This window comes from Phyllostomus hastatus, unplaced genomic scaffold, assembly GCF_019186645.2.
Source record: "Phyllostomus hastatus isolate PE091 unplaced genomic scaffold, TTU_PhHast_1.1 phas_scaffold_21, whole genome shotgun sequence".
NCBI classification, from domain to species: Eukaryota; Metazoa; Chordata; class Mammalia; order Chiroptera; family Phyllostomidae; genus Phyllostomus; species Phyllostomus hastatus.
This window is the reverse complement of record NW_025334017.1, coordinates 39,633,724-39,652,959: the sequence shown is the minus strand read 5'-3', so window position 1 is coordinate 39,652,959 and position 19,236 is coordinate 39,633,724. Positions and strand designations below refer to the sequence as shown.

The 19,236-nt window shown below is 43.6% G+C and overlaps 1 protein-coding gene across 3 annotated transcripts in view; it reads right to left on the bottom strand.

Moving 5' to 3' along the window:
* The window catches only part of NSMCE2 (NSE2 (MMS21) homolog, SMC5-SMC6 complex SUMO ligase), a 202,575-nt gene that overhangs the window by 145,753 nt on the left and 37,586 nt on the right, over positions 1 to 19,236 (bottom strand). For all 3 annotated transcript variants that reach the window (XM_045861062.1, XM_045861063.1, XM_045861064.1), the window contains exon 3: positions 11,383 to 11,489. In XM_045861062.1, coding sequence (XP_045717018.1) covers positions 11,383 to 11,489 — 107 coding nt within the window. The remainder of the gene's footprint in view (positions 1 to 11,382; positions 11,490 to 19,236) is intronic.

The window sequence follows — 19,236 nt, the reverse complement described above, 5'->3', positions numbered from 1 at the left end:
CAGAGCAATTCTACTACTATTAAAGAAGAGGTGGTAGGACATATTGCACTTAAATCTACATTATTTATAGGTGCTTTAAGCCATGGCTTAAGAATTTCTGGGAAAAAATAAATAAATAAATAAAACAAAACCCCCCTAAAACTAAGCACACAATGTTTATGCTGAGACTTTTAAAAACACAGTGAGTGTAACCTTAGGCATCAAATTTAATGTCTGAATTTGCAAATGGTATTTGCTCTATAAGCACACCCAGGAATGAGTTCATTTAGAGTTCCCATTTAGCATTTCATGTGGCTTTTTGGGCTTCTGTTTCATGCTGGGGGCAAAAATAAACCTCTGGGTGATAGAGAGTAACCTGATGGGTAGAGAGGGTTTTCTTCTTGCTACCAGCAACATGCCAAGAGCCACAAATAGCCGAGGCAACTGGAAGGCAGGCCGTGAAGTCTGTGAGACCTCTGGATGTCTGGAGATCAGCCATGTGATGCAAGCATCTTCAACTATTCCCGGATATGGTTTCCAATTTTAAACAACACTGACTTGGTCTTTCTAAACATCGCTTTCTATCAGAAGGTAATTAAATGATTACTTGAAGATGAAATAAAGGACAGAAGAAATAATTAAAAGCTGTTCATGACAACAAATTGCTTTACTCTAGCCCATGGCACTGGCTCCCCTAAAGTTTTCCCTCTAACACAACAGTTCCATACAACAACACAAGGATTCCCACTATTTTAAAGAATGCTACATTATGTGACATACACTTTCCTAGGGGGGGAGGAGGGGTTGAGAAAAAAGCCAGAGAGAAACAGAATTCAAAAAACTCCACTGGCTAAAATATCAGGTTGGCCAGGACACAAAACAATGAAAGACGAAGGGTCACTATGACCAGAAGCCCGGTGCTTTGAGGGAAAGAGAATAAAAAGAAACCTGCCCCTCTCTCAACAACAGCTCCCGGGGCCTAGGCTCCACTTCAGGACAGAAGAGCTCTCCTACGAGTGCACCTGCACCCGCACTCAGGGCTGGGAAATAGACGGTCCCCAGGTGTTCTTCCCACCAACACTCCTCCCATCCTTCCCCTTGCCAGCAACTGAGACTTACGTGTTCAAAATGCAGCTGACAACTCACCTATGACACATCGGAGGAATGAATCCAAAGCATTTTTCTCTCCCAACGTTTTTCGAAAGGGTGCTACTAATAACGTACACAAACACTATTTAAAGATGGAAATGTAGCTCAAGAAATATTTCCGTCTGTGCATGTGAGTGTGTAATTATGCTCTTTATTGAACTATTTGCTCACATCTTTTAAGTAATTTTCCTTACATTATCTAAGAAAACATCAAAAATTATTCTTGAATTACCGAAGTTTTTGCTTAGTTGTCTGATTCTTATCTAGTATGACCCCAATCCCCTAATCACCACTAACTAGCCTTTGTTAAAGGGCGTAATCTCCTTCTCAACCTACAGACTTAAGTAGATTTACTGATCAGGGGACTTCTAATCCAATTCGCCAAATGCTATGCTGCTCGGTGGCCTCTGCCCTGGCCTGGTCCCCATATTTTTGCCCAGTCCGTTCTGGTTAACAACACTGTGAACAGTACTAACTTCCCGCTGACACCAGAAACTCCTTGTAAGGGGAGAGACCCTTCGTTCCAGCTCTCAAAGAACAGCTTCTGGCCTTGCCCCAGTATTTCCTGCTGCCTACTCTACTCTCCAAACTTGAACTCAAAATTCCCTTTCAGATACTATTTACATTTGGTCACAGCAAATGACTTTTCCTGCACACGACTCTCTGGGCAGTTTTACAGCTCCGTGTGACAGAACGGTTTTAGGTGCTTTCATGCTATCACTTTCCTCGTTGTCAGGACTCGATAACCCACGCGCAGATCCCCACTTTAAGAAGAAACAGAGGCTCAGAGTTAAAGCGTTAGAAAAGCTAGAATTTAATCAGAGGCTCTTCTCCCTGACTCTGAATTTCTGAAACACATTTTTATTCTCTCTGACAATCTGCTTTCACTGTTAATACTATTTTGTGTACACACACCAAGAGGCTTTTGTTTCTTCACTGGACTAAGCATACTAGTGGCACTAACTCAACAACTTAATTAGGAGATTAATAAACCAGCGACTGCTTTCCCTCCACACTTTGAAAATGTGCTCAATTTATAGTGAACAGTAACACGTGGTGATCCATTTCCCCACTCAATCTATTTCCCCATCTCCCTTCTACTGCTACTTATAGGCTACGTTCAACGCCAGAAATAAGCAGGAGTTTGCTGCATTAAAGAGAGCATGCGCATCACTTAAATAAGTCAAGTCATTAGCTGCCGGGATGGCCTGGTGCCAAAGAGACCGGGGTGTTTAATGATGTCGGCGCCCCAGTGCCTAAATGGAGTGGTTGTGGTGGACCAGGCCTCTCAAAGGTCTGTAGGCTTTTCCTGCCCACACTGCCTCTGTGTCCCCCTCCTGCCTCTTCTGTAACCCCCTCTTCCTTTCATAGAAAACATTTCCTTCTCTCTGCTCTTCTGAATGAGTGCTCCACACGGGTCTCGCACGCTCTGAACAGAGACTCTGACAGCCAGGCAACGATTGCACGTTTTTGACAAACTTTTCCTTCCTCTTTTCACTGCTGGAATAATGAGTATACTGTATTTTGCAGTGTATAATGCACACTTCCTTTGTCTGAGTTTTTGAGGGAAAATTAAGGATGCTCATTATACTGTGGGTAGCGCCAAACCGTGGGTGCGCACTGTGCATGGGAGCACATTATACGCAGCAAAAATATGTTGGTCTTTCCAGAGGCCTAGCCCTTTCCAGATGTTGTTCTTCTTCTTCCACTTTGTGTACTTCTTCCTCTTCCTCTAGTTCTTGTTCTTCTTCCCCTTCTTCTCCCCCTTCTTCTTCTTTTTCAGTAATAATGGTTACCATTTATTGAGTGCCTACTATGCACCAGTTGCCATACTGAATGAAGGCTTTACATATATTCTTTTTTTATTGCCATTCTATCACGGTTGTCCCAATTTATCCCCCTTTGCCCTCCTCTGCCCAGACCACTGTCTGCCCCACACCATTGTCCCTGTCTGTGGGTCATTCATACAAGTTCTTTGGCTAGACCCTTCCCCGGCTGTCCCCCATTATACCTCTCCCCCCTTGCTCTGGCCGCTGTCAGTCTGTTCCATGTTTCCATGTCTCTGGTTCCATTTTGCTTGTTAATTTATTTTGTTCATTAGATTCCTCATGTAAGTAAGATCATACGGTATTTGCCTTTCACCAGCTGGCTTATTTCACTTAGCATGCTAGTCCCTAGTTCCATCCATGCTGTTGCAAAAGGCAGGAGTTCCTTCTTTCTTTCTGCTGCATAGTATTACACTGTGTAAATGTACCAGTTTTTTTATCCACTCACCTCCTGATGGGCACTTTGGCTGTTTCCAGCACTTGCCTATTATATATAGCCCTGCTATGAACATAGGAGTGCATAGGTTCTTGTGAATTGGTATTTCGGGATTCTTAGGGTATATTTCCAGCAGTGGAATCACTGGGTCAAAAGGCAGATCCATTTTTAGTTTACTGAAGAAATTCCACATTGTTTCCCACGGTGGCTGTACCAGTCTGCATTCCCACCAACAGTGCACTAGGTTCCCTTTTCTCCACATCCTCGCCAGCACTTGTTGTTTGTTGATTTACTCGTGACAACCATTCTGACAAGTGTGAGGTGGTATCTCATTGTGGTTTTAGTTTGCATCCCTCTGATGGCTATTGATGCTGAACATCTTTTCATATGTCTATGGGCCCTCTGTATGTCCTCCTCGGATAAGTGTCTATTCAGGTCCTTCACACAGAAACACCTCTTAGGTCATGTCAGGTAGGGAGAGTGTCGCACTCCCCACTTCCCCGGATGCCACAAAAGCTCTGCACAAAGTGCCGGACCCATCTCTCAGCCTCCTCTGGAAGAGAGGGGGTTGAGGCAATTTCCAAAGTGGGTTCTGTATACCATCAGTCCTGCTCCCAAACAGAGAGGTTTTCTAGTTAAAGAAATTTAGGAAATCACTAAATCATCTACCTTCCTTTGGAGAATCGCAATGCATAAAAGCATGTTGAAGGCTTTAGAGTCTTTTAGGACATTCATTTAATCAAGCATTCCCCAAACTTATTTGACCACAAAATTCCTTTTTCCTAATATACTTATTCACATCTTGACTAATTAGTATTATGCAGCAAAGTTTTGAAAATGCTGCCTTAGAGCCACATTAAGGACCAGCAGAGTGTAAAGATTTTATAATTTTGAATAAAACCCAACCCCATAGCCATAAAACACGAAGACAGATTTCTATAAACTATCCATGAAAATCAGCCTCAACAGATCAGAATGTTCACCTATGAGCAGCTACATTACTTGGTAACCTAAGGACACGTGTCCTAATTCTTTCCTACAGAGGCAACTCAATTAGTGAAATACTACACCCAGACCTGACACTCTCTGCATGTTAGACAAAATGCTACCAAACACAACCCTAATTTGGAAATAACTACAGAGACAGTTCCAAAGCACTGGAAGAGAAATGAATGACCAGTAATCCACAAACAGACATATCTTGGGGCTGGGGCCAAGTGGCTAAAAAACGAACAACTAAAGTTACCTTTTTTCCCTCCTGGTTAATTTCTACATGTCAGCAACATTCCTACAGATGAAAAGGCTCATATATAGACCACTTGGAAACTTCTGACAAGAAAGGTGTTAAGAGACAGCACGCCACTGTGGGGTGTCAAGTGTGGGCGACAGGGAGTGGAGAAGGTATTCTCCAGTACTTTCCAGTCTGGCTCCAAGAGCTTGTCAGTGACTCCACTGTCATCTCTCACCTTCTCGCTGTTCTGCTGACAACAGTCATTTCTGTGATGCTCGGGTACCTTCTGTCCTCAAATTTTACAACCCCCTACTTGCCTCTCCTTCCTCTTTGGTCAAATGATTCACAACGTGGGCGCATTTCACATTTAGTCAGTAGATGGTCATATCCAATAAATTACACTGTCAGCCTGAAACTTTCTTCAGATGCTATAAATTATTACTGGTTGGCCTTAAAAAGTCTATATGGATTTTTCTGTAAGATAAAAGATGCATTTTTTCATTTTCACCAGTAACTTTATTGATTTAGATCTTAAGCATGTCAACTATTTCCCATGTGGTGTAACATTGACTATTCTCAATTAATGTCTCTATTTGATCACTGTCAAATTCAACTGGTCTACCTGACTGTGGAGCATCATCCAGCACAGGATTTCTAGCAGGAAACTTCGCAAACCACTTCTGACATGTTTGATCAGTCACAGCACCTTCCCCATATACTGCACAAATCTTTTTTTGGTGTTTCAGTTGCATTTTTACCTTTCTTAAAATAATAAAGCATAATATGCTGATTTTCTGTTGAAAAAATGTTGCATATTTTCTTCCATCTTCAATATTAAAAAGGCTACATAAAAATGCATCAATTTTGAAGTTTTTTATAAAGATTTTAATTCTTTATTTTTAGGCAGAGGGGAAAGGAGGGATAAAGAGAGAAACATAAAAGTGTGGTTGCCTCTCACACACCCCCTGCTGGGGACCTGGCCTGCAACTCAGGCATGTACCCTGACTGGGAATCGAACTGGCAACCCTTTGGTTTACAGGCTAGTATTGTATCCACTGAGCCACACCAGCCAGGGCAGAAAGTCACTGTTGTTTTTTTAAATGCATGCTTATATGACAACTGTCACAATACAATTTAACAAAATTGTTTCGCTAATAGAACCATCTTATGGTGGTGGCGGCGGGGGGGATGGGGGGGTCAGACAAATTTCTGGCTAGCCCAGTACCTGTTTCCTAAGGGAGTAAATGCTCCCCCAATCTGGTTTAACTAAAATGGTAACTCCCAACTTACAAGATACTCCATAAGAGTTGATGTTAAAGCTGTGGATATTAAGGTAGCTTTCAAGTTAAATTTACAAAAACTAAAGCTGATGGAGGGTGAAGGGTGAGGAGGCACAGGGAAGTAACATATCAAAAACATTCTCGACTAGTTGCATAATGACAAGGCTGAGGTAAGCCATACCTTTGACCCACCTTGTTCTTTTATTGTATCTAAGATTGTGCCGGTTTCAACAGCTTACATGCGGTATATTTCCACTCTTCTACCTTTCAGCCAGATTAAATGTTCAGGTTAGCTTATCGAGTAAAAACCACAGCACGCGGGGCATGCCCATGAACAGATTTGTAAGCAGCAACACAAGTAGACCAATTTAGTGCTTAATCGCTCCTTTAGGTTAAGAAGGAAAACACTCCCCCTCCCCAGGCTTTTGATGGGAATTGTTATAAAACGCTGACTTCAAAACAAAACAAAAACAAGTATGTGGCAACTATCCAATTTCACTGCTTTCAAATCTTATATAATCTATAAGCTGCATGTAGCACCAAAGACAGTAAGAGAGGAAAGCGAAGAAAATACGGATGCTCTGGATTTTCCAATACCTTACTTAACAGGCTGAAACAGCACACGCTAAAAGAACAATGTAAGGGTAAAATCTGACAATTCTCTTGAGGTTTAAAGTTTCAGTAAAATTATACAATTAAGAACAATCTCATGATAAAAAAATAATCAACGCGGAAGCATAATGTGAATCTCAGGCTTTAGGCGCTTTGGCTCCATTCTGGGACCAAACCGCTCATCAGAAGCAGAGAGGGCGCGAGCTTCCTCCCTGGCCGCTAACGTGTGACACAGTCTGAGCCCGCCAGGACGTTCGCCCTGCAGCTTGCGGCACCTGTCCGTGTTCACTACGAGGAGGGAGGTCACAGAAAGTTGCGAGGACCACCCCGATGATGACAGCGGCTGGGCTCCTTTCCGTCTCTGATTTGAAAGAGCGCGCCCCTGAAAATGGACTCGGGGGTTCCTTGAATTACACTGGTTCCCACCTCCTGGAATCTGAAACCCGCAGGAGGGGGCTGCAGGTTTAGTCTTACAGAATGGGGGAATCAGAACTACGCAGTGTTACCACAGCTTATTCATTATGGAACGGAAAGTCTCATTTCGAGAGGGATTCGTGAAGTGGCATGACTGGGGCAGTGGTTTCGGAAGCAGAAGATCAGCACTGTGGTGACTCTTCAACCAGCCACCGCCAGGCCTTGCACGACTGGGCACGGTTGCTGGTGCACAGCAGCGCTCCTGTCTGCGAGCGGGCGAGCCGCTGACCTGGCTCAGGTAGGTTATTCCACTACTCTCTGTGCCTGAAACTTTATTCTGTATATAAAAGTAGGCTTTCTTTGGCATCATTTTCTTAGACTAAATCTATGGATTGATCAAGGCACTCTCAAACTCGGACACCGAGACAAGTGGAAAAGAGACCTTCCATTTCATGCAAAAGTCACATAAACAGGTGGGTTCTCTGTCACAGTTCCCATACTGAAGATCACCTGACTTTCCCCTTATTAAATGTCACTTCCTCAGGAAGAAGTCCCCACCCCCCTGAGAATATTATGCCCCCTGAGGGGTTACGCCCCTTGAACACTGTGCCTTTCCTTTGGGTGCACACCACAAGTTAGGTAACATGTGTACGGCTCTGTGTCAAACACTTGTCCCCCCTCCAGACTTCGGACGTCCTAAAGGTGGGGGTCACGTGGGCCTGGCTGACTGACCACCTGGGTCTTGCACCTAGAAGTATCTGGCACACAGAGGCGTTAAGTAAATACTTATTCGATGAACGTTTGAGAACAAACAGCCAGCCAATGGTGTCCATCAACATACCCGAGTAATAAAGGCTTAGACATCAAGTCCAGGAGTGTTAAGTCATCCAGTGGGATGTTCAGGACCTCACTCTGCCCTCGGCATGAAACTGAGCGAAGCTGCTCCGCGCAGGGGCAGTGAGAAAGGAAGGAGCTGTGCCCCGGCTCCTCCGTGTGCCACTGCACGGCCTGCGAGCACCCCGTCACGTGTGTGGTCTCCTGACTCAGAGTCTCCAGCGATTCACACAGAGCTCTCTGCGGTTCAGAACGAATGTTTTGAAGAGCTGTGGCAGGTATAAAACCTATTTATCCTGAAAGTTTGTATAAATGACTTACAGACTACCTGCGGGTTTTTTGGTGTTGCTGTGTTTAAGTATACTGCATAGTACTGCCTTCCAAACTACCTGGGACGCAGTCCTTTTTATTTTATTTTTTAATTTTCAGAGAAGTGAGCTAAATACTGATCCCAAATAAAATCTTCAGGCTTTGGAGAATACATAGCAGCTTTATTTTCTCAAAGGACACAGAAAGGCAATCTGAGAGCTTCTGCTGAAAGGGATTTCCCAGGGATGTTGGTAAACTGACCTACTCTTCTAAGGTTCCAAAGTAAACCTCTCAAACCTTTTCAGAGGTACATAACCTCCAGAATTCTGTGACAGTAAGAACAGGAGAGAGAGATTTAAATGTTAAACTCTAAAGCTCTCTGATGATTAATTTTTAAGGTACTGTGACTGTATGAGAATTCATAAACAGAAAGACTACAGGATGAATCAGAACCCCGGTAAATAATACAGTAATGGGAGTGTGCACGTCTGTGACAGCAGAAGCTACAAGCTGTGTTGCTATAATCTGTGTTCTTTCTTAGTAATCTGACTTAAACAATTTCAGAGATCATGTTTCAGAGATCATAAACTCCTCACGCTGTAGCTTAACAAGCTTATATCTAATCCTATGATTCCTAAATTTTAGACTAGCCAGGTCAAAGCCAATTAAAGTTTTATTGGAAAACCCTGAAATAAAGTGAGCAAAGTACTTGTTTTTGAGAAAGATTTTTGTTCCATCGCCCTAAGAAATGTGCTTGGAAATCTGGGTTTGCAGTAATATAGTATCTTAATATCTCTATCCAATTTTATGAATGTCCAAGTGTTTGAGACACACACAGTATTTTAATCTGACTCACATAATAATCTTGTGAAATAGGCAGGCCAAGGATTTTATAGATGAAGAACATGAAGTTCCAAAAGGTTTCATTTCCTGACTCTGGATCATAATTTAGCAAATGGAAGAACCAAGGTCGGAAGGGTTTCTGATGCCAAGATCACTGCTGTTTCTGAAGAGCTAGGCCACTCGGGCCCGTCTCAAGCTGCTGCTCACTTCTTATCCCTCACCCGGACGAGCAACGAGACAGCAACGGCCATAACTTCAAGTATGGGAAGACTACACAGCGTATCAGGAGGTATAAAATATTTCCCCAAACACTGGCCATGTCCCCAGATGGACTGAGGCCTTAGAAACCTTCTGAAATGATGGTTTCCTATTCTTGGCGTTGTGTCAAGCTTACATAAAGAGCACAACTTTGCATCAGAAAAGAACAATGAATATGTTTTCTTTTTATGAAGACCTGGGGACCTTCCTCACAAGCACAAGAATCACTAAGACCAGCTGCTCTGGAGTGTGGTGTGAGGTTCGCATCAAAACGTGGGATAAGACTCAAAGCATAAGCTTCCCAGTGCAGTAGGGCAGGGGCAATGGGATGAGGCCCCGAGATGAAAGGGATGCTGTTAACTACTGAATGTGGGAGGGGAAGGGCTTCTTTGTCTTTGACTTTCATTTTTTTTTTTTATGAGAGGCTCAGTTTTCTGAAAGGGGAAAGGGTTCATTTCCTTATTTAAAAATACCTTAAGTATCTGTGAATCCTCGAGTTTAACAGGCAAAAAAATAAATCCACATTAAGTCCTTTAACTTCCCAAATCTGGTTGTCTTATCTATAGTGTACACACTACGCTGTTACATTTGCACAACTTCCAAGTTAAAAACAGACAGGACTATCAAATAACCTCCACAGAATATAAGAGTCAAAGCAGGAGCAATCTATATAACAAGGCTAACTCTGGTCTTTGGTAGCAAACACACTTTCTTTTATAATCAGCCTTGTTCTTTTAAGCCAATGGTTTCAACCCTGGATACATACTAGAATGAGTTTTTAAAAATACAGGTTCCTCTAATCCTGCTCCCAACCAATGAAAACAGAATCTCTTTAGAGACTGGCTGGTTCTAGGAGTCAGCTGAATTGAAAACCTCTGGTCTAAGTGCTCAGTCATCCAGTTTCAAATGCCCCAGCATGATGTCATGTTCATATTTTCCTACGGAAGAAATATTCACAGTACAAGGGCTCTCAGCCACCACGCTTCAGAAACATCAGTTTTATAAAGATTTTATTTATTTATTTTTAGAGAAGGGAAGGGAGGGAGAAAGAAGAGAGGCGATATCAATGTGTGGTTGCTTCTCACACGACCCCTACTGGGGACCTGGCCCACAACCCAGGCATGTGCCCTAGACTGGGAATCAAACAGGCAACCCTTTGATTTGCAGGCTGGCACTCAATCCACTGAGCCACACCAGCCAGGGCACAAGCTGAAAGAGTTTCTTACTTGGATATAAGCAGGTATCCTTAAGTAAATCACAAATAATACACTTAATAAATACTAGTCAAATACCAACAACAACAAAAACAAAAAAAATTAACCCATAAAATAATTCTTAAAAAACTTTTTATAACTCCATGGAATTAGGTAATGCTCACTTAAGCATGACTTAAGGGTTAAACCATACTAAAAAAAACTTTATCTTCCACTGAACAGTAGCCAATCTCTTAAAACATTTGATTTTTAGAATTTTCCCATAGATACAAGTTAGAAAAGACAAATAAAAAAACCAGAACTACAAGACAGCCTATTACACAGGTACATGAAATAAGTTCAAAGGGGAGTTTCCACTGCTCAGAGGACAAAGGACTTCTCAGAAACATTACTGCAATCGTATTGCTCACTTCTTACTCAACCTGGTACCGCTGAAAAGGAGGTTGCTGTGTTCCCACCTTAACTGCCTGCCTGCTGGTCCCGTGACAGCTGGAGTCAACAGAGATAAGTCTGGCTGCTGGAAGAACTGAAATGCCGAGCTGCTGTATTTCTAAACTCGCTCTGAAACTCTTCCCTATTATCTGATTCTGTGAATTTTGCAACAGCTGCTTATTAGTTAAAGCTGGAGCATGAGTGACTAAACCCAGTCTACGTTGTATGCTTGAGCTAACAGAAAAACAAAAACAAGTTCCTTTGAATTTTTAGCATTTTTATAAAGATCTCCTCACATTCTAAGGAGGCTTAGATTAAAAAGTTTGAGACCAAAAGATGCAGGAAAATCTAAGATAGATGCAACTCCCTAACTACCTAGGTGGACTAACTGGGAAAATATTTAAGATTCCTGTTCTATGAACTTCCTGATTAAGAAGGAATTAACAGCTGCTACAGTAAAAAAGAAGGAAATACTAAAGGTTAGAAAAGAATTTTGACTTTGTCTTTTTATTTCTAGGTCAGAGAGCCACAATCAAATGCAGCCAGGGGAGTGGAAAAAACTTACGTGATTTATCATGGACTGAACAGCCTTTACATAATGGTTTAGTTCCCGATCCATCATAACGAATTCAACCATCGCCTTATCCATGCTGTATTCACTACTCACTTCGGCTGAAAGAAAGAAAAAAGCAATTATTATTTTCCATTTAAAATGCCCTATCTGGAAAAAGCTGTACCCAACATAACATCTATCAGTCATGCTCTAAGTGATTTTTAAAGGTATCACATGTTTTTTAAAACTTCCTCAACATGTGTGTACTTCATTCAAAATGCTAAGAACATACCCTGTTGAAAAAGGCTCAAAGGGGACTTCCGGCCAAGATGGAGGCACAGGTAGACACACTGTGCCTCCTTGCACAATGAAAATTAAGGACAACAAAAATTTAGAAACAAAAAAACAACCAGATCTGACAGAAAATTGAACTGTACGGAAGTCTGACAACCATTCATCCAGACTGGTGGGGGGGTGGGGGAGTCGGCAGCCGGCGGAGAGGGGTCTCGGCAGGAAACAGTGGTGGTTGGTGGTCCCAGGCACGCAGGCAGTGGCTGGCAGACCCCGGGAGCGGGTGGCAACAGGCAGACCCAGTGAGGCGCACTAGGCCGCTGGCTGACCACAGACACACATTTGCACACGGATAAACCAGGCGAATCGGGGAGCAAGAGAGACCGCGCAACCCAGGGCCCCAGGGCCCCAGCACCGGGAAATAAAGCCTAAAAGCACTGATTGAAAACATTTGTGGGGTTTGAGGTGCCGGTAGAGACTCCCAGACTCACGGTTGAATTTGTTGGAGAGACCCACAGGGTCCTGGAATGTACACAAGCCCACCCACCCGGGAACCAGCACCAGAAGGGCCCAATTTGCTGGTGGGAATCGGCAGAAGGGACTGAAATCGGTGAGCAGAGCAAGCGCCATAGTTCCCTCTCTGACCCCGCCCCCACATACAGCATCACAACCCAGCAACTGGGTTGCCCCGCCCTGGTGAACACTTAAGGCTCTGTCCCTCACTACATAACAGGTGCAACCAGACAAAAAAAAAAAAAAAAGACTCAAACAGAAGAACAGATCAAAGCCCTAGAGCCAGTACATCTAAGCGACCAAGAGTCAGCCAACCTATTAGATGCACAGTTCAAAGCACTGGTGATCAGGATGTTCCCAGAACTGGTTGATTCTGGTGGCAAATTAGATGAAAAAATGAAGGCTATAGTAAGTGAAATGAAGAAAAATGCACAGGGAACCAATAGTGATGGGAAGAAAACTGGGACTCAAATCAATGGAGTGGACCAGAAGGAAGACAGGAACAACCAAACAGAAAAGAATGAAGAAACAAGAATTCAAAAAAATGAGGAGAGGCTTAGGAACCTCCAGGACATCTTTAAATGTTCCAACATCTGAATTATAGAGGTACCAGAAGGGGAAGAGGAAGAGCAACAAGTGCAAAAGTTATTTAAACAAATAATAAAGGACAATTTCCCCAATCTGGCAAAGGAAATAGACTTCTGGGAAGTCCAGGAAGCTCAGAGAGTCCCAAAGAAGTTGGACCAAAGGAGGAACACACCAAGGTACATCATAATTACATTACCCAAGACTAAAATGAAGGAGAGAATTCTAGAAGCAGCAAGAGATAAGGGGACAGTCACCTACAAAGGAGTTCCCATCAGACTGTCAGCTGATTTCTCAAAAGAGACCTTACAGGCAAGAAGGGGCTGGAAAGAAGTATTCCAAATCATGAAAGGCAAGGACCTACATCCAAGATTGCTCTATCTAGCAAAGCTTTCATTTAGAATGGAAGGGCAGATAAAGTGCTTCTCAGAAAAGGTCAAGTTAAAGGAGTTCATCATCACCAAGCCCTTATTATATGAAATGTTAAAGGGACTTACCTAAGAAACAGAAGATTAAAAATATGAACAGTGAAATGACAGCAAACTCACAGTTATTAACAACCACACCTAAAACAAAAGCAAACTAAGCAAACAACTAGAACAGGAACAGAACCACAGAAATGGAGATCACATGGAGGGTTAGCAACAGGGGAGTGGAAGGAGGAGAGAGGGGGAAGAGGTACAGAGAACAAGTAGCATACACGGTAAGTAGAAAATAGACAGGGGGAGGGCAACAATAGTATGAGAAATGTAGAAGCTAAAGAACACATGGACATGAACTAAAGGGGGAAATGTGGGTGGGAGGGGGTGTGCAGGGTGGAGGGGAATGAAGGGGGGAATGGGACAACTGTAATAGCATAATCAATAAAATATATTTTAAAAACTTTTTTAAAAAAGGCTCAAAGGCAGAAAGATGGACTCAAACTCAGGAGAGCTCTAGTCTCTGCCACTGGCTTGTATGGTCTTTAATCAGTTACCACTCTTCTCCCACCTCAGTTCCCTCACCCGCTGAAGTGCCCGGGTCATCTACCTGCACATGGACCTCACCGGGCTGTTAAGGGCCAAATAAGGAAGATTTACACTTCTACTAACAGTAGGTTGGGTTGTAAGAACCAATCCTCCTATTGAAGACAGCTAAAAAAATTGGGGGAAAAAAATCTTAAAAACAAGAGTCACAAGATGGTAAAACACAACCAGAGCAAAATCTAGAGGGGGAAGATGTGAAAGAAAAGCAGAGCCCGGAACAAAGTCACACAGTCAGCTAGGTTCCCTTCCTCGGGATGAGATGGACCAGGAGTACTCCCAGCCTGCCTCCCAGCTGTGGGAGGTTGGCCTTGGCCACTGAACGGAACAGAAGGAAGAAGGAGAGAAAGCAAATAACCTGTATCTGAAAGACTGTGGCCACGAGCCAGCCCCCCCAGATCTGCGGCCTGGTTCCCCCCACCTGAGTGGTCCTGGGAACCTAAGAACTCCCCACCGGTGTGGTGTGGGGCAGTCTCAAAGTGCAAGTGCCCAGGGACACTCCCCTCTGGAGAAGACACTTCCATCCTGGCCTCAAAGAACCCCAACAAATAATTATTAGGGATGATGGGCAGATTATGGGGTGGGGCCGGAGAGCTCAGGTTTGGCGGGGGAGGCTACCCTAAAAAAAAAATCATATGAGAACAAGCCACCAAGAGTAAGGATCGGCAGAAACAGATCCACAAATGTTTCAGATGTTGGGGTTATCAGTCAGAATATGAAACTACTATGCTTGCCGTGTTTAAAAAGTTAAAATACCCTCAGGGAACAGGAGTTTGGAAAAGTGAGATGAGTTTCTTGAAAGTGTTTTAACATTGTTTCCTTAAACTCTGAACACAATGGAAAAGAGAGAGAACACAGGATCATAAAATTGTTAACGTTAAAAAAGCTGAATGAAAGGAAAACAGAGCTGACATGTAACACACTTGGAAATGCAGGTAGTCAAAGGCTCTATTCCAATGGCAGCATTTCTTGTCTACTCCGAAGAACATGGCAGGTCATCCCAAAGTCATGAAATAATGTAAAATCCACTTACATCTGGCTTCTTAAAATGACTTTCCTGGGCTTTAAAATCAGTCTTTAATTTTACAACAGTTACTTACAAACACATTCCATAAAGTGTCAGAGTTAACCTGCTTCTGGGAGAATACCTCTTGTCTTTCAGCACCTAGACTTTGATATAATATTGACAACCTCCTACTGGGATCACACAGGTTGATTTTTGAAAGCACTTAGAACTGTGCCTTTAACAAGAAAAATGCTACGAAAAGTTTTGCAAAGGAAAATAATAGGATGACGGTTCTCACTATCGGAGTCAGACAGCAAAATTTCAAGACCATGGCCACGGAGCGCTGCCCTGTAAAGGAGAAAGTGAGCAATGGCTGGGTCAAGTGCAACGGCCCGTAGCCCAAGGGAGAGCCCTCGGAGGCTGACTGCGGCTTCCAGGCCGAGGCTCCGGGGCCCCGGGATGCCTGGGCGAGCTGAAGAGCCTACCTGACGAGTGAGCGGTGCAGCCTGAGGCAGCACAGGGAAAACACCAGAAGAGATCAGGTAGCCAGTCCTAAAAATAACCGAGGATGACACCGCACCTGGAAGTGACACCCAGTCAGATGACTGCAGGCTGAAGTCGGAGTCTGGTCCGCTGCATAGAGACCAGAGGCCGTAGGCGAGAGCTAGCAGCGACCCCCTCGCGGTGCCAGGAAGACAGGCGATGAGAATGCCCATACCGAGTTGCAACCCACCTCCACCATCTTAAGATTATTTTTGTGACTCTTTTTGTTCTTCTTGTGAACCCTTACTTCCCTTATGACGGCAAAAATAACCTCTTTTATAAAATGCTATTTGGGTCCATGTTTCAGAAACACTAGGCTAGGGAAGACATAAGAGAATCTGTGTCTTCTACTAAAGAATTAAGGTAGGAAAAGAACAGCATAGTGTTGCACAAAAATGGCCAAGAGGCCAAATAAATCTCCACCGAATTCGAGAATTCAGGAGGGAAAAGGGATTGAACAAATAAACAGGGAGCCGGCTGATGGGCTGATGACCAGAAAGGGGCTGGGGAACAGGGCAGGTGTGGAGGGCCTGACCAGCCAGCCGGAGGGCCCCTTTGTTCCACAGTCAGTCTAAACCCCACCGTCAAAATCCCCGCCGCCCCCCCCACAGGGAAAGCCCTTCCAAAGCATCCACGCCAACCAATCGTTGCCCCGAACACCCACCCTTCAGGCGCTGAGCTCACCTGCCACCTGCTTTTCAACGGTGTCAGCCTGGAAGGATCTCACTTAACTTGTCACAACTATACTTGATACTTGGCACTTGGAACCATAAACAATCTTGTCTTTTTATATGCATTCATCTCCCTTCTCCAAACAGATTTCAATCCATTACGGGCAAGATTGATGCCTTAGTGTTCTTGGGATCCAGCAAAGAATTACAAGCAACTCTTTCTTCAGTATTCTTTATATGGCCATTATTTAATAAAATTTGAAATTAAAGTTTCACCGGCTATAAACTGTCCTGCCTCGGATAGTCGATTGAATTAAAATATAAAGACTTGCTATAAATTCATTTGCCTATTATATTTCCATTGTGATTTTTTCCCATAGAAGGAGGCCAGCATCAGTAAGGTGGTGGGAGATGGAAGCAGAGAAGGGGGGAGAGAAGGAAGGAAGAGAATCATACAAAAGATGTTGAAACTCACAGAATGGCAGTCCCAGAGAGAAAGTATTTCTCTACCCCACCTGTGTGAGCCTGGCATTAGAGGAAACTGGTGCAGGTGATAAAGCATGGAAAGTAACGACAGCAGCACATACGATGATAATAGTAGCGACAGCTAACAATTATTATGCGTCTTATGTGCCGAGACTGTACGGAGCACACCATAGTTACAATAAACCTCACAGCAACACTGAGAGATAGGAGGTGTTATCTCCCCTTTACGGATGAGACACCGAGGCCCTGAGCAGCTGGAGCGACTTGCCCAGGGCACAGCAGGCCTCCACCTCAGGCTTCCTCGCCGCCAAGTCTCTGCACCTGCCCACCAGCCCAGGCCAGGCCGAGAGGGCCCCAGCACCCGAGGACCGAGGACCAGCACCGCTAACTCCTCCTGAATACCCAGGGGGCAAGCCCTCAGGGGGGAGGAAGTCGTGGCCCTGAGCTTCACTTCAGCTCCTTCATGATCCCTTCCAGGTAGGACACCAGGCGACGCCACTGAAATGCTATCAGACCTGGTCCTGGAAAAGCTTTTCCAAATCCCTCAATATAAGTAGAGGAATCTGATGAAAAATGATACGTTTCCCTTTCAGAAGATTACAGCTGACCCCGAACAACACAGGTTTGATCTGCACGCGTCCACTTACACGCAGATTTTTTTAAATGATTACAGCAAATCTATTTCCCCTTCCTTATGATTTTCTTAGTACCATTTTCTTTTCTTCAGCTTACTTTGAGAATACAGCATAAAACAGATTTAACATACAAAATACGTGTTAATCAACTGTTTATGTTATTGGTCAGGCTTCTGGCCAATGGGAGGCTAATAGTAGTCAAGCTCTGGGCAGTCAAAGGTAATACGTGGATTTTTAGCTGCACAGAGGTTGGCAGCCCTGACACCCACGTTGCCCAAGAGTCAACTGCACTAAGTTTTTTTTAACTGATTTATTAGGATGACATTGGTTAACAAAATTATACACGTTTCAGGTGTACAATTCTATCACACATCATCTGTATACTGTGTTGTGCGTTCAGGACCCCAAGTTATTTATCCTCCTTTACCCTCCTCCACCCACCCCACCCTTTCCCTCTGGGAATCACCTAACTGTTATCTGTGTCTGTGCGTTTTGTTTTGTTTTCCCTCAGTGCCGTCACCGTTTCCACCCAGCCCCGTAATGCCTCTCCCCTCTGACAGCTGTCAGTCTGTTCTCTGTGTCTGTTCTCTATTTTGTTAATTTTGTTCATTAGTTTCCATGTATACGTGAGATCACATGGCATTTGTCTTTTTCTGACCGGCTTATTCCACTTGACATAATACTCTCCAGGTCCATCCATGCTGTCACAGAACAGAAGATTTCCTTCTTTTTTACAAGCTGTGTTCCATTGTGTAAATGTCCCATGGTTATTCTACCCACGCATCTACTGATGGACACTTGGGCTGCTTCCAAATCTTGGCTATTGTAAGTAACTCTGAGTGAACATAGAGGTGCATATGTATTCCACTGCACTACATTGTGACACTGGTGAGGAGAGTGACCTTCCACATCAGCAAGGCTAACCAGAGGTGCCATCAAAGCAGCCAGGTCACCCACAGAACGCTAGGAGAGTAACTAAGCCAACTCTAGCTGCTGAGAAGCCAAGCCTGTACTAGGCCAAGAGCACGGCAGCAACAGAGATGGAGGGAGCGGCCGTGGAGGGCCATGTTCAAGAGCATGAGGCGAGTCCTGATGCACCAAGGGGGGCTCAATGTCAAAGCCATCTCTATCTTTCAAGCCTGGGACTGTCTCCCTCAGCCAAGCAGGCTCAGCAGAGCCTAGAGATTTTTCTATTTCTTGGTTGTGCCTGTCTATGAGCATACATTATGACAGTCAACCCTTGTTGGGTTAATCATATGAACCTAAATGATATACTTGAACATTCATTTACAAGCCAATAAATACACAGACAAGACTCCTGGGGAGATCTCGGCGGATGGGAAATCTCTCCGTAACACATCTGGTACACTAATGACGAAATGGTTAAGAAGTTACTACACTAACTAGCTGAAATCTATCCCCCTGCCCCTGACAGCAAATCAAGTCCAGAGGGCACAGATAAACCTTGATTTACATTATAACATTATAACTCTTTCAGTTAATATGCTAGTAATTGGGCTGCCCTCCTACAAATCTGTGTGTCTGTACCCAGTGATCCCAAGCACTATGAACTGCTACAAGAATGCAAGGAAGCTTAAAAGTGTTATTTAGACCAGGAAGGGCCACAGCATTAAACCCATTCTTAAAAGATGGTTTATGTTTCATTTCTCTTCCTGTTTGGTGGCAAATCGTAGAAAAAATAATAATAATCACTAAAGGAAGGCTTCCTTTTAGACTAAAGTACTTTGGTAGTTACATACTATAAAAAGTATCTAAATGGATGAAGTTGGCCTGCATATAATTTTCCTAAAGTCAAACAAACCTATAATTATGCAATCTAAGCAGCCACGCTATTCATTAGACGCGTCATCTGTTACTCAATGTTAAAATGCACTAGAGATTTTTAACAGCAATATTGTAACAATTACCGACTCTCTCTTTTTGAAGTGTTGAAAAGGCATTCAAATTACATGATCAGTAGAACATTAAGCAGAAATGGATGATTCAGTGTTGTAATCAAATTCAACTGAAAACGAAATTCATGAGAATTCAGTGAGAGTAAGATGACGGCTGAGGCAGGAAGAAGTATGAAAGTTAAAGGGTAACAATGTTGG